Genomic DNA, 17,000 nt, shown 5'->3' with positions numbered 1-17,000 from the left:
GAGTTGAGGATTGGTGTATTGTTCGATTTTAAGAGTGCTGGCTAGTCTGTCAATTTTTTTAACATACAGACTTGAAATTTTATATAAATTGGATTTGGATCTGTGGAACAGTTCGATTTTTTTAACCAGTAAAATAGCAGCTAAGATTTCAATTTTTTTAATGGAATTTTGCAGGCGTAAGTCGATATATAGTATTCTTATACGCATATGCAAATATACATTTATAATAGAATTGATATGTAGTTTGCTTGAAGCATTGTGTGTGATAGGTATGTAATAGAGATTTAGAAGGCTATCAGAATGCGAGGAATGAGGTATAGTTGGTGTTCGTGAGAGAAGACGAAAACAAGTGGCGATTTACAAATCAATAAGTACACACATATACGTCTATATATACATATATTTATTCAATTGTATTAAATACAAATGTTATACTTGTTATGTCTCTGACAATATCCATAATATATTTCGGGAAAAAAATCCCCTTTTCGAATGGTGGGCGTGATAGATTGATATTGATTCAAAACATGCTGGATGATGAAGCGAAAAAATAAATAGATGGAAAAAACGAACCAATTCATTTTTTCGCTCCATCATCCAGCATGTTTTGAATCGATCTGTCACGTCCACTATTTGAAAAAGGGAATTTTTTTCCGAAATATATTATGGATATTGTCACAGACATAACAAGTAAGACATTTGTATTTAATACAATTAAATAAATATATGTATATATATGCATATATATTGATCTAATTTTATAATTTGATTTGAGCCCAAAACAATAAATGTTAAGGGATCATAATTGGGGTCAAAGTTTTTTTTTTAATGACCTCTGCGGTCTATACGAAATTACTCGGCCAATTTTTTGGTCTAAACATTTGAAATTTTACATGAAGTATATTTAGATATATCGCAAGCTTTTTAATCGGTGTTTGCTCGAAAAGTCGGCTTCTAAGGGACCAAAGTTCAACAGATGTTACCTTTGCGATCTCTAGCAATTTATTAAGCCAATTTTTAGTCTAAACATTTAAAATTTTACATACAGGGTATTCAGATATGCAGCAAGCTTTTTAATCCGTTTTGGGGCAAGAATTTCACTGTCAAGAGGTCAGAGATGAAAGAGTTGACCTTCGCATGTCCTACCAAATTACTCCGCCAATTTTGTTTCCAAACACTTGATATTTTAGATGTGGGTTACTTAGACATGAGTCAAACATTTTAATTTGATTTGAGCCCAAAACAATTAAGGGTCAAAATTAGGATCAATGTTTTAAAAAAGTTGACCTCTGCTGTCTCTACCAACTTTTCTTTATGATAATAAAGAAAGCCTCTTATACAGAAAGGCATTACCATACATATGCAGACTTTTCAATATATACATATGCACATAACGTTATGAACAGTACATAGGGCCCGAGCAAAGCTGGGCGGAACTGCTAGTATATATATAAGATGGTAAACATCATGAATTTTGGAATATAGTTTTCTTACATTTATTCACTATATATATATATATATATATATATATATATATATATATATATATATATATATATATGTTTACCGTTTTGGGGGAAAGAATTCCAACAAAGTGCTCGATTACAAAGAAAAACCTTTTTTCGATATAAGAGCTTAATATTTATTTAAATGTACAGAAGGTCAGAAAAACATTGGTACCGTCGGTTTCAAGACTAACATAAGGGCAACCAGTTAATGATAACTCGTAAGTAGGCTTGAAACCGACGGTACCGATGTTTTTTTTACCTTCTGTACATTTAAATAAATAAATATATATATATATGTATATATTTGTATATATACACTTATGAATATATATACATATATATATATGTATATATATGTATATAGATATATATGCATATATATATACATATATATATATATATATATATATATATATATATATATATATATATATATATATATATATATATATTGGCTGCTAGTCATTTTTAAGGCAAGTCTTATTGAACACGACCGAGTTATCCTTTTTTATGACCTTTCTGGATATTTTTTCCATTTGCCTAGCGGTGTTTTTAATTTCAGTAGATATGTTATATAAAATGGCGCATGGCGCCCAAATCTTTATATATATATGTGTGTGTGTGTGTGTGTGTGTGTGTGTGTGTGTGTGTGTGTGTGTGTGTGTGTGTGTGTGTGAGTTTCGATACTATCATAATATACCATTTCTTTCACTTGGAATAGGTTAATCTAAACAATAATAAAAGCCACATCTCTGGTTATGGACTAATGCACAAAGTGATTGGTTCATCAGTCGACCAGAAACGTTCGTTTGGTGGCGACGAAATGCAATCAGTTGCTGTAAGCGATCATACGACTATGTGGTGTTCACACAGACGCACACACAAATCCCAGCATTCATGCCAGAACTGGATTATGGTCCAAGTTCGGAACTTGGGGCAAATTAAATCCAGGAATGTCTGGATTAATCCATTAATTTTCCTAAATTTATTAGCTAAAAGTCTTTTATAAATAACTAGCCTGGCCCGGGCGTTTGGAGATGTGTGATGAGCAAAAAGAGAAGTGGTAGTAGGCAGGCAGGCTCGAACCTGTACCAGGAAAGAAGGAAAAGAACGTGAAAAAAACGCGAAGTCTTAGCTGTTGCGCCCATCGCCAAATCGGAAGTAGAGAAAGTTTAAACTAAGGCTAGTTAATCGAAAAAAGGGCATGACTTTGTAAAAAATCGGCGAAAAAAAGAAAAACTTGAAAAGCAAAGGACAAGATACGAGGTGCATGCAATAAGCAATGCCACTGACCCACTTCCAGTTGTCTGATCAAGGTGAAATTTTGCATGTGCAATGATTTATATCTCCACGGATTATGTGGCAAATTACAGCTCTGAACTAATTGTGGTTTCTGTTTTACAGGTGTTTGAAATGAGTCAGGTGTGAAATGGAGCCTGTTGAATGTCGAGCAATGATCCGGTTTTTTATATTCGAAAGGTCGCACACCATAGGAGACTTTTGATGAAATGAAAGAAGCTTATGGTGATAATGCCCCATCATATGACCTTGTAAAACGCTGGCATCGTGAATTCAAACATGGCCGGAAGTCTGTGGAAACAGCTCCCAGACTTGGTTGCCCCCCCCTTCTGCCATTGATGAGGAATTTGTCCGTCAAGTTGAGGCTGCCATTTTGGAGGATTGGCACATTACTATTCGCCAAATAGCCCAATATGTCAAGATTAGTACAGGGTCTGTGAAAACTATCATTCATGACCATTTGCATATGCATAAGGTGTCTTCCAGATGGATTCCCGGGTTGCTCACACCATTCCAGAAGAGAGAACGCATCGAGTGCTCGAGGATGAATTTGGAGATGTGCCAAGAAGATGAGTCAAAGTTTTTCAAAAGACTGATTACACAGGATGAAACCTGGGTCCATCACTATGATCCAGAGACCAAAGCCCAGTCAATGCAGTGGAAGCACTTGGACTCACCACCTCCAAAGTAGGCAGTGGTGCAGCCCTCCGCTGGCAAGGTCATGCTGACGGTCTTCTGGGACTAGGACGGAGTAGTGATGACAGATTTCCTGGGAAAGGGTACCACAATTACAGGAGCCTATTATGCTTCACTTTTGAGGAAATTAAGGGAAGCTATCAAAATCAAGAGGCGGGGCAAGATCAGCAAAGGTACCCTCCTCCTACAGGACAACGTTCCGGTCCACAACTCGCATGTCGCCAGATCAGAAGCACAGGCGTGTGGTTATGAAATCCTTCCCCATCCTCCCTACTCTCTTGACCTTGCACCCTCTGACTTTAACCTCTTCCCAGGCATGAAGTTGTTTTTGAAAGGAAAGCGTTTCCCAGATGATGCAGCCTTGATTTCTGAAGTCATGTCGTGGTTGGAGGACCAACCTGGGGTGTTCTACAAGAACAGTCTCCAGAGCTGCGTCAAACGATGGAAGAAATGCATAACTCTGGGTGGTTCCTATGTAGAGAAAGACTAATAACTGTGCCAAGTTTCGTTGTTCTACTGCTATGGGAAGTGAGTCAGGAGCATTACTTATTGTATGCCCCTCGTATTTTAGTAAAAAATATAATAAATGTATAACTTAAAATATTGCAGCATTAAGAATTGATTATATAATGTTATAAACTGAATTTTCAAAGAAATATCTTAATGCTGCAGTATTTTAAGTTATAAATTTATTATATTTTTTGCTAGAATTTCTTTTCCAGTTTTATCAACTAGTTCTATACTTTTCCATGTTTAAGTTAACCATATTACTTTTCACGCTTGCATTTTTCTATTGTAATCCATGATTTTTCCAGGCTTCCAATAAATTCACTTGTTCTTTTTGTAATTTCAGTCTTATTTTTTTGCCCCCATAAACACATGTGTACAAACAATGTACGGCACTCGTCTGCTTTCAAAAAAATCCTCCCAATTATCTCCCTTTCATGCTTTAATCAGTGAATAAGTAGATCCACAGTAGTCGATGAAGTGACGTGGTTGCTATGGAAACCAGTCATAAAAAAAACGTCGCTTACCTCCTTATATTTTTTACGATTTTGAACACCAGGAAATTAATCATAACGTTTGTTTTACTGAACGAAAATTAAAACAATTTTGTCACAAAATAGCTGAGAAGGTGATCTATAAACTGTAATAATTGTTTAAAATTTGGTTAAAAAATGAGTGAGCGGTGAAGCTTTAAAAGAGTTCTAAATGACTAAAGCAGCAACTTAACCATACATTCAAACCAAACACTACAATGTTTAAATTACATATATATATATATATATATATATATATATATATATATATATATATATGTATATGTATATATATACACACACACACGCACATATATATATATATATATATATATATATATATATATATATATATACTGCATTTTTTCTCTATGGAATATTTCATTAAATAAAATAGACGTTTTTTGTCTATTAATTCTATTTTCGATCTTTTCCAACTTCCGAATAACAGTCTTCACTTCTGGCGGGAAATGGCTGATGTAATCATCATATTTATCATAAGTCCTTTAGGATTCATCGTCAGGCATAAATTAATCTAACTGCTTTGAACAATTTGTACATTTTTTTTTTCATTGGTTAATTATTTTATTTATCCTCATATGTATATATATATATATATATATATATATATATATATATATATATATAGTAATTTATAAAATATATATGGCGATTAAGCTACACTGAATATTCTGCATTTTATAAATTACTAACTAGCTCTACCTACGTATTGAGCACTTTTGAAGTAAATACTTAAAGTTTACGCATAAATCTATACTTTCGTATATTAAATTTGTGTGAGTAAATGAAGTAGTTATATATATATATATATATATATATATATATATATATATATATATATATATATATATATATATATATATATACAGAGAATATGAAAACGAGAAAAAGAAATGGATAGATAGATAAATAGAAATAAGAATCATAAATTATTGAGAGACAGTATATATATATATATATATATATATATATATATATATATATATATATATATATATATATATATATATATATAAGGTGACCCAAAAAAACAAAAGCTAAATGGAGGCCATCTAGAACGGGGAAAAAAAAAGGTCAAAACCCTAGTGTTTTGATGTGATGTTTTGAATATAATAAACTAGTTATGACCAAAGTTTCATTTCATTCGGACAAAACACTAAGAAACGGGACCTAATTAAAGTTAGGGCCCGTTTTTTGTGGTCACCCTGTATATAGCAGAATTTGTAAATAGTAAAACTTGAAGAAAGTGCTCAATACTATTGAAGAGCAAATATATATTTTTTTAATTTATTACCGTTTTATCTGTTTAGTTACACGTGTTTCCGCTACCGAATCGTATCAACGATCCAGTAACTCCTGTCCAAGTCTGAGAAGGTACTGGATTGTTGATACGATTCGGTAGCGGAAACATGCGTAACTAAACAGATAAACAAGCGGTAATATATATATGTGTGTGTGTTTGTGTGTGTGTGTGTGTGTGTGTGTGAGTGTGTGTGTGTGTGTTGCTTAAAGGTAGTACCTGTCCTGTATTTATGTTTTATCGAACCATTATGTCAGAGTATTTAAAACATAAGTTTCTAGCTTAGCAATAAGGATGATAAAACAAGGTGGGGATAAAACTAAAATATTTAAACAATTAAATAAAGCATTTGTTCGTATTCCTGATGCTTTTGAATCATATAAAATTAACCAGAATATATATACATACTAGCATTTCAGCCCGGCGTTGCTCGGGTGTTTGGAGGTGTATGTTGAGCAAAAAAAATAAAAGCGGTGATTTTTTTTAAACTTTGGCCCTCTATTATGACCTCTTAACCTTTTTGGGGGGGGGGGGGCTCAAATAAAGTTATTAAGTTAGATCCATGTCCAAGGTACCTATATCTATAATTTCAAGTGTTTAGACCCAAAATTGGCGGAGGATGTAAGTTAGAGTTCTCAAATGTTAAATCGTTGAACTTAGACACCTTAACAGGCAAATTTCTGGCCGAAAATGGATTAGAAAGATTTGCCCAAATCTCAGTACACTGTATATCAAATTTCGAGTCTGTAGACTGAAAATTGAGTTATTGCGTCGGGAAATGTACACAGACACACACAGACACACAGACACACAGACACGTTCACTTTTAGCTATATATCTATAAAAGTGAACGTGTCTGTCTGTGTGTCTGTGTGTCTGTCTGTCTGTGTACATTTCCCTACGCAATAACTCTGTCAATTTTTAGTCTATAGACTCGAAATTTGAAATACCGGGTACTGAGATTTGGGAAAATCGATGTGACGGGTGTCAGCCAGAAATTTGGCTGTTAAGAGGGCCAACCTTTAAGAACTCTACCAAACTCCTCCGACAATTTTGGGTCTACACCCTTGAAATTTTAGATATAGGTTCCGTGGACATGGATCTAACGTAATAACTTGATTTGAGGCCAAAACAATAAATTATCAGGGGTCATAATAGGGGTCAAAGTTTAAAAAATTACCCCCTTTTTTTTTTTTGCTCAGCATACACCTCTAAACACCCGGGCAACGCCGGGCACCCATACTAGTATATATATATATATATATATATATATATATATATATATATATATATATATATAGAGAGAGAGAGAGAGAGAGAGAGAGGGGGGGAGAGAGAGAGATTTTAACTTTAATATATTTTTAATAAATAAATAAGAATGTAAATATTTAAAATACTAATCATAGTGGGGGTGATAAGTAGTAAAATGTATTAATCCTAATCTTATTAATACAACACTGATGAATTAAAAAATATATCCATTTTGAATTTGAAGACAAAGACGAATCTCACAGGTAAGGAAGACATTTTTTATAACATGAATAGGCTAGCCAAATTAATCATGACTGGGTAACTAGATCCAATATCTGGGACATTTTTTGTTCTTGTGATTAAGGGAGGTGGTGTTTGATCAACACTGCTGGGGAGCCATGATTTAATATGTTGTTTTGTTTTTAAATCCCCAGATACAGTGTTTCATGGTAAACAACTGATGATCCGATTAATTAACATTAGGACTATTGTGAATTCGAGAGCGCAAGTTGATGCATTGATTGCAGGTGATTAAATGACTTACTGACTAAATAGTTTTCAAACGAATGATAAAAAAAAAGTTTTTTTTTTTATTTATAGTTTTAAAGGTTAAAAAAAACTTCCAGAACTATATATCGTCTATTTTAAAAACGATAGATAGATAGATTGATCGATAGAGTATGGGTTAATATCAAAGTATTCTAATACAAAGCTTCGTCTTTTCTCAGTCAGTGAATCAGAAATCATTCTAGACTGAGGCAATTGAATTTTTGTTTTATTCGAATCTAAAATACGCCTTTTGGCAGTGAAGCTGAACCTTTTCCTACATTCAAACTTCAATCCGACCTTATATCTCACTCTGCCCTCGTGGGGAGGCTAATAAACAAGTGCCGATTAAAGGATAGAATCGTCCTTCGATTATTTATTGTTTTTTATCGCGAAATGTGAAGATTTCATAAATTTAGATACTGCCACGCACCTTGATTCGTGTTTCTCTTATTTTTTTTATCGCTTTCGGTCTTTTTCGAGACCATCACCACCCCCAAAGCCTAAGAAAGATATATTAATAGTTTTTGTCCGCCCCCCCCCCCCCAACGTCGAAATCTTGTTCTGCTGTGCAGAGATGCTCAATAAACGGCCGCAAGCTAAAATATGCTGACCACAACGGGGGAAAGGGGGAGAAAATAGAAAGATCGGGGGGGGGGGGGGGTATAGATGTAGAAGGAGGGAGGGGGTTAAGGTAGGAGGATATTTTCGACGGAGGAAAATGATAATACATGGTAAGGGCGGGGGTAGGAGAGTTGTTAGAGGAGGTGCGCGCCGTGCCAAGATACAAATACAGTCGCATTCTGAATAAGGTATGATTTACTGGTGTGTATACCTGAGCGGGAGGGTGGGAGGAGAGATAAACAGACGGACAGATAATAAATGTATTTATGAGAGAGAAAGAGGGGGGGGAAACGATGAATAAGTCTGTGTGTGTTTACTTGAGCGAGAGAGAGAGAGAGAGAGAGAGAGAGAGAGAGAGAAAAGAGATATACAGACAGACAGATAGACAGACAGACAGAGAATAAGTGTATTTATGAGAGAGAAAGAGAAAGAAGGGGAAAGAGATGAATGAGTCTCTGTGCGTATGTGTGTTGTGTCCGTGTTTTATGTGTGTGTGTGTGTGTGTGTGTGTGTGTGTGTGTGTGTGTTGAAAGGGAGATGATAGGAAGAGGGAGAAAAGAGGGGAGAAGGAACAGATCCAGAAAGAGACGGAAAAAGAAAGATAAATAAGTGTGTGTGTGAAAGAGAGAGAGAGAGATCCTGGGACAGAAAGAAAGATGAAGTGTGCATGTAATAGACAGACAGACAGACAGACCGACATACAGACAGAACAGAATAAGAGAGATAGTGTGTGTGTGTCTGTGTGTGTGTCTGTGTGTGTACGTGTGTGTATGTGTGAGTGTGTGTGTGAGTGTGTGTGTGTGTCTGTGTGTGTACGTGTCTGTGTGTGTACGTGTGTGTATGTGTGAGTGTGTGTGTGAGTGTGTGTGTGTCTGTGTGTGTGTGTCTGTGTGTGTCTGTGTATGTGTGTGTCTGTGTATGTGTGAGTGTGTGTGTGTCTGTGTGTGTGTCTGTGTGTGTCTGTGTATGTGTGTGTGTGTCTGTGTTAGTAAGACGGAAGACACTTTCCAACGTGTGTTTCAAATTCAATTATTTCGTGCTAATAAACACTACAATAATTTTTTTTTTATTTAAATTTATGTTTTTGCAGACTTTACATATCTCCATTTTCATTTTTTTTTTTCTTTTTTTATTTCGTTAAATTCTTATTTCATTCCTCATCATAAACTTGCTAACATTTTTGGGAGGAACATCTATTCTTCTCTATTTACCGAAACACGTATAAGACATGTTATATAAGGAAAATTCAGGCGTCACCAAAAAATAAATAAATAAACACTTTTTATTTTTTATTCAAATTTGGAATATATATTTTTATCTTTAATTTTTCTTTTAGTTTTTTTATATTTTATACATATTTTATTTTTAAATTATTATATAAGATAGAAAAAATAGAGGATTATAATCATAAGGCTTTAGTATAGTGTACCAGATCCTTAGACTAGATAAGCATTCCCGCCCCCTCCCCCAAAAAATACATTTCAATTTTAATTAGAAATTTTTTAATACAATTTTTTAAATTGGGAATTGATTTAAACTTTTTAATTTGTATTCAATTTTTATTTTAATATTAAATTTGGAGTTAATTAAATTTAATCTAAAGTTGATTTTAAAATTAATAAATTTGCCCAATCTGATAGATTAGGGTTTTTTTTTTTAGAATAAAATTTCGTATAATATTATTAATATTTATATATGATAGGTTTCTTCAAGCTATTTTAATGAAATTTACATTTTACTCATATTAAAGAAGGCAGTTGAAGGAATATATAAACATACTAGCAGGGGTGTTTGGAGGTGTATGCTGTGCAAAAAAAAGCAAAAAAAAAAACAAAAAAATGGTTAATTTTTTTAAAACTTTGACCCCTATTATGACCCCTTAAAATTTATAGTTTCGGGCTCAAATCACTTTATTAAGTTAGATCCAGGTTCAAGGAACCTATATCTAAAATTTCAAGTGTCTAGACCCAAAATTGTCGGAGGAGTTTGGTAGAGTTCTTAAAGGTCAAATCGTTGAAATTTGACCCCTTAACAGCCAAATTTCTGGCTGACACCCGTCACATCGATTTTTCCAAATCTCAGTACCCGGTATTTCAAATTTCCAGTCTATAGACTAAAAATTGACAGAGTTATTGCGTAGGGAAATGTACACAGACAGACAGACACACAGACACACAGACACACAGACAGACACGTTCACTTTTATAGATATATAGATATTACATATATAATAATAATAATTATAATAATAATAATAATAATAACAACAACAATTATTATCAATTCGAATGAGGCCTTTACAAAATTATCTCTCTCAGACTAGTAAAAATTGTGCTACGATAAAAAAAATAATTCCGTTTGAGATTGGAAAAATTTAAAATTAATAGATTTAAAATTAACAGATTAAAAAAAACAAAAACAAAAAAAAACACATTTTGTCCAATCTGATAGATAAGTTTTGGAATAAAATTTTCAAGAGTATACTTAAAATCTATATATGGTAGGTTTATTCAAGCTATTTAAAAGTAATTTATTAAATAAGACCGGTAAAAAAGTATAAACATGTATTTTATAGTAAAGATAGAAGAAGAATAAAGTTAAATAATAAAATAATAATAAAAGTAATTAGCATCGACGGCAGATATCCTAACTGTAATCTCAGAACGTATATACCAGTCACTGGACAAAGTGCGGAGGGTAGAGCGGTAGCTGTAGATATATTTAAGGCTTTTGACAGGAAAATTAGATCATACGCTTTAAGGCTTTTGACAGGAAAATTAGATCATACGGTATCACTGGTAGAATACTTAACATAATTAAATCCTTCTTAGATAAGAGAAAAATCCAGGTTGTCCTCGACGGTCGTACATCTAAACAATATGATATAAATGCGGGAGTGCCTCAGGGGTCGATCCTTAGACATCTATTGTGCCTAATATTCATAAATTACCTCCCCGACAAAATTGCCTCTGAGATGGGTATATATTCTGATGACACCACACTCTATAATAGGCATGACAGGAAAACAAATGAACACACATCTAAAGAAATGGCAAAAACACTAGAGGATGACCTTCAATCTGTAGTGGAATGGGGATATAAATGGATGGTCACATTCAATGCTCCCAAGACTAAACTGGTTTCCTTCAATAATTACAAGAAACCTTCTCTGCCACCAATAGCAATGGCCAGTGACTCTTTATCTGAGAGTACATCTTTCAAACTGCTTGGCCTAACGTTCACGGGAAACATGAGTTGGAACAATTACATTAAAAGCATTGCCAGGGCCGCTGCGAAGAAGGTAGACTCTCTCTACCGTGCTAGAAAACTACTAACACCCGAAAGTATACTGTACCTCTATAAGGCCACCATTCGCCCATGTATGGAGTATTGGTGTCACATTTGGGCTGGTGCATCTGCTACTAGTCTCTCGCTCCTAGACAAGGTTCAAAAGAGAGTCGCCAATCTGATAGGCCCTGAACTGACATCTAAGCTTCAGTCTCTGTCCCATCGACGAAATATTACATCCCTCTGCCTGTTCTACAAGTAATGGTGAATGCTCTGACGAATGCAGACACTTGTGCCCCCACGACGTAGACACCCTCGACAAACCCGACAGGCAGCTAAATCCCACCCCTACACGGTAGAGATCCCTAGATGTAAAAGATCTTTCTACTCCAGTAGCTTCTTCCCCAGAACCACTAGACTCTGGAATTCCATTCCAGGTCCTTGCTTCCCCAACTGTACTGACATGCAGAAGTTCAAGTGTAACGTGAACCGGCATCTTGCTGCCCAAATCCCTACATAGTACCCTAGTAGTTTTGCCGCTGATAATAGCCCCCTACACCAAAGTGGCAATGTGCCTTGTTTGGGGTGAAAATGTAATTAAAAAAAAAATTTTTTTAATTCCAATTAGCCTTTAGTCTTTTACAAAATTATCTCCCTTAGAATAGTTTGAAATTAAGTTAGAATAAAAAATAATTCCGTTTAAGACTGGAAAAAATTAAAAAATTAAGATTTAAAATTAATAGTTTTAAAAAACAATATTTTTTCATGGGTGACGCGATAAAAAGTTCAAATATATTAGAATAACATATAACAGAAAAATATTAAGTATATACAATTTTCCTTTTCTTTTTCTTCTTCCTTTTGTTTTTTCCTGTTTTGTTTTTTTGTTTGTTTGTTTTTGTTTTCTTCAGCGTCCGAAACATTAAACGGACACTTTTTAAATTTTTATTATTTAAATTTTAAGGTTGTTTAAAAAAAAAAACGAGATTTGCACGAGATTTTGTAATGAATGTGTATGTTTCCACTTCCGGTTATAAAACAGGTGAGCATCGGCTGAAGAGAGCTTGATATTGGTATCAAAAACGATCCCTTATTATCAAGTTTGAAACCGACGGTACCAATATTTTATCTAAACTTTCTGTAAATAAAAATATAAATAATACGCTCTTATTTTCGGAATTTTTCCTTATGATAGATCACTCTGCTGGAATCCTTTTTTTTCCAAAAGTATATATACATATATATGTGTGTGTGTGTGTGTGTGTGTGTGTGCGTACGTGCGTGCGTAACATACAGAGTTGCGCATTTATTCCAATATTGTTTTGGGCTCAAATCAAGTTATTAAGTTAGATGCATGTCCAAGGAACCTATATCTAAAATTTCAAGTGTTTAGACCCAAAATTGGCGCAAGAGTTAGGTAGAGTTCTCAAAGGTCAAATCGTTAAACTTTTACCCCTTAACAGCGAAATTTTTGGCCGAAAGCCGATCACAAAGATGTTCCCAAATCTCAGTACCCTGTATATCAAATTTCGAGTCTGTAGACTTAAAATTGACAGAGTTATTGCGTAGGGAAATGTACACAGACAGACACACAGACACTTTCACTTTTATAGATATATAGATTGAGATAACCTGCCCCACTATAACTCTTTTTAAATATTCGTAAGTCTTCCACGTTTTTTTTTTTTTTTAATTATTTTTAATGTTGTTTAGGTAAGATATTCGCAGTTCATATAGATACAAACTTGAGAATTGCATTAAAATTTTTGGGCTTTTTTTTTACATCGAATCGGAATCAAGCAGTGTAATTGTGATTACAAAACGAAATAAAATCTCTATTATCTCTACTCAGAATAGCGAAAAATCATTCCACTGCATAGTAGTGTGTCGCGGCACAGTGGTTGGGAACCACTATTAAAAGAATTTCATTTTGTCAGTCATATAATTTGTTTACGTATATGGTAAATTTCTATTTGTGTTTTTCTTTTTTTTTTTTTTTTCTCAAGCCGAAGCTTGCCGATCGACCGAGCCCGTAGCAACCGGAAGGGGCAACCATTATGTATGGAACAATACTATCGACTGTTTACATCCTACCGCGAGCCGGGATTGACAAAGGACAATTTAGTTACCAATAGCACCAAGTTGATGCCAGAACCTGAACATATTATCGTGATATGCAAGAACCAAGTAAGTATGCAAAAAATATTTACTCCAAGACAAAGTTATAAGGAACCAAATCATGGCGCAGCTATTATCAGGCATTTCAAAACCAAAAATCTGGTTGTAATAGAAGACACTACTCACACAAGCGGCTGCACCGAAAATAAAGATTAACAGGTTAGCTCCCTTTATTGTGCTAAAAGTTTTCTCAGACTTGCTAGTGTCCTGTATCTACAATTTTCCCGTTCACGTCATCTTGTTGCAATAGAAGACGCGACTCACACAAGCGGCTGTGCCGGAAATAAAGATCAACAGGTTAGCTCCCTTTATTGTGCTAGAAGTATTCTCGGACTTGTCAGTGTCCTGTATCTTTACATATAAACCTACAATTCTTCTGTTCTCGGCATCTAGTTGTAATAGAAGATACTACTCACACAAGTGGCTGCGCTTCTGTTTAGCCTGTCAGCTGACAGGACCAGGGAATAAAAACTTCATTTCGTAGATGGGTTCTTTATATACGTGGCTTTCATTTTGCAAGAGGGGGGGTAAACGCCTTCGTTCAGTCTCGAAAGACAATGGGCACCCCCTGTGAGGTTGGTTGCACGTGTAATTGTAAGACAATGATTGCATTTTTTTCAATTTTTTTTAAATTAGTAGTAGTAGTAGTAGTAGTAGTAGTAGTAGTAGTAGTAGTAGTAGTGCCCTTGTTGCCACATTGAGCATGCGATATTACAGTACTATGAAAAGATTAAGACGTTCGACTGTCGTCCCAAAAGTAAAGCCTCCTATCTTTGACTAAAAAGGTTGAAGAGCTACGAAGACGAGAGTGGTACCATTTAAACGAGCAACCGTTTGTGTTCCAGAATTTATTTTTATACACAATAACTACAATTCACAATGCATTTTTGCCAGCGATGGACGATGGCTGTGCATGGACGTCTGAAGCAAGTTTTGTCTTATGATGCGCAATACAAAAATAAATCCTTTTTTAAACTCAAAACGTTGAAGAGATAGGAAGACGGGGGTGATACCCTTAAAACGCGTGACTTTTTGTGCTCCAAAATTAATTTATTTTCTACGTAGTCAGCATCATTCTCAATGCACTTTTGTCAGGAATTCCATATCTCATCTCTAATTCTGATAATTGTTCATGGCAGGATTTGTTTTCTTAAAGTTTAACGCAGTCAATATCTGCAACAGAGAGATGAAGCTTTCCAGCAGTGGATCCATAGGGTCAGTCATCATAACAATGCAATTTGCAAATCCCATTCTGATTCATTCGGTCGGAATAAAATCTAGGAGGCCTTACTTTTCGAACGCCTCTCGTGTTTTACAACCTTCATTTCTAATTCATTAATTTTCTCCCTGGTGACCCAAAGCGAATGACTGAAAGATTATTCTTTTTTACCTTTAACTGATCGAGGCAATAGTGAAGCTGGGCTGAAGAGTCGCCTATTTGTTGATTAGAAAGTTCTTGCGGAATTTTTAATTTTGATTTCAAATGATGTATTTTAAAATAAGTTTTCATTATAATACCTTTACTTTATATATCATTTGAAAGAGCGTTTTTCGCTCTATTTAATTGTTTTAATTACAATCGTTTTGAAACTGTGTCTTCTTTTTAAAACGTTGAATACAAGATGAGGAAAAACAAATTCACACAATTTTTTATTTCAATTCAAGCTAGGCCGAAAAACTGCTGAAACAGCTCGCGATATCCACGAAGCGTTTGGCACAGGAACCACTACTGCACACACGGCACAACGGTGGGTTAAGAAATTTCATGACAGCGACGAGAATCTTGAAGATGATCGTAGTGGTCGGCCATCGGATGTTGACAATGATCAATTAAGAGACTTAGTCGAAATCATTCCATGCACAACTGTTTGAGAACTTACTTCTGAATTAAACGTAATGTATACGACGATTTACAACCACTTGAGAAAGATTGAGAAGAAAAAAAATTGATAAATAAGTACATCGCGAATTGAATGACAACCAAAAGCAACACTGTTATGAAGTGTCATCTGCATTTTTGTGACTTGCGATGAAAAGTGGGTTCTTTACGACAACCGGCGACGCTCAGCTCAGTGGTTAGACGCCAATAAAGCTCCACGATCCTTCCCAAAGCTAGAAAGTGAAACAGTTATACATTTATTGGATAGCAATAGAGTTTGAGTTAAGTTTATGGAGGGAAAGAAATATGATAAGAAATTGATAAAATGTTTTCCTAGTTTTGCATTGCAATTTAAAGATATATATATATATATATATATATATATATATATATATATATATATATATATATATATATATATATATATACGATTACTTCATTTAACCACATAAAATGATATACGGAGATATAACTTTATGCATAAATTTTTCAGTATTTGCTTCACCAGTGATTAACACATAGGTTGAGCTAAGCAGTAAGTTATGAAAATATATATATAGGAATTAAGTTACACAGAATATGTCGCGTTTCATTCTCGTGAGAATTTGTCAGGAAGCCTGACGAATTCTCACAAGAATAAAATGCGGAATATTCTGTGTAGCTTAATTGCCATATATATTTTCATAACTTACTATATACATATATACAGCTTAGATAAATAAGTTAAGTTATATTTTCCGTTTTTATATTTGTACTAGCGGGGGGTACTCGGCGTTGCTCGAGTGTTTGGAAGTGTATGTGTTGGGGGAGGGTAGATCAAGACAACCCTGTTCAAAAAAACGTTGGCCGGGTGTTTAGAGGTGTAAAAGAAAAAAAGTTTTAGTAGGAACGTAGGCTTGAACCCCAAAGCCTTGGCACAAAGGTGGAAACGAAATGGAAAAAACACTAAGACATAACCATCTCGGCCACGAAGGGAGAGGAACTGATAAATGTCTTAAGTTAACGTTTATAAAGTGAAATTGAGAGGTGCGGGAAAGTTAAGTCGTTTGATGTTTGAACTAGTTTTGCGCTGCAAGCCAGTTTTTGTTTCCCCTGCCCCATCATTCGCTTTTTTTTTATACTGAAAAGCGTAACGAAGACAAAAATAGCGCGTAAAAGTCGGGCAAATTAAAGATAGCCGCGATTAAAGATAAGTCGTAGATATTATGATTTAGATAGCATATAAAAAGTTTTAAGAAGGACTGAGCCGACCAGGAAGCCCAGCGAAAAAAGCCTTTGGCGGACATACAGAAAAATGCACACACACACACACACTTTGCCTTGTGTGTATATATATATATATATATATATATATATATATATATATATAT

General features: G+C 34.5%; 1 protein-coding gene across 4 annotated transcripts in view; it reads left to right on the top strand.

Moving 5' to 3' along the window:
* LOC145266633 (choline O-acetyltransferase-like) overlaps positions 1-17,000 on the top strand; it is a 1,018,836-nt gene that overhangs the window by 877,071 nt on the left and 124,765 nt on the right. For all 4 annotated transcript variants that reach the window (XM_080122555.1, XM_080122557.1, XM_080122554.1 and 1 more), the window contains one exon: positions 13,580-13,760. In XM_080122555.1, coding sequence (XP_079978681.1) covers positions 13,580-13,760 — 181 coding nt within the window. The remainder of the gene's footprint in view (positions 1-13,579; positions 13,761-17,000) is intronic.

This window comes from Euprymna scolopes, chromosome 41 (genome assembly GCF_053919585.1).
Source record: "Euprymna scolopes isolate OS-2025 chromosome 41, ASM5391958v1, whole genome shotgun sequence".
Lineage (NCBI taxonomy): Eukaryota > Metazoa > Mollusca > Cephalopoda > Sepiida > Sepiolidae > Euprymna > Euprymna scolopes.
This window is presented reverse-complemented; position numbering and strand designations above follow the sequence as displayed.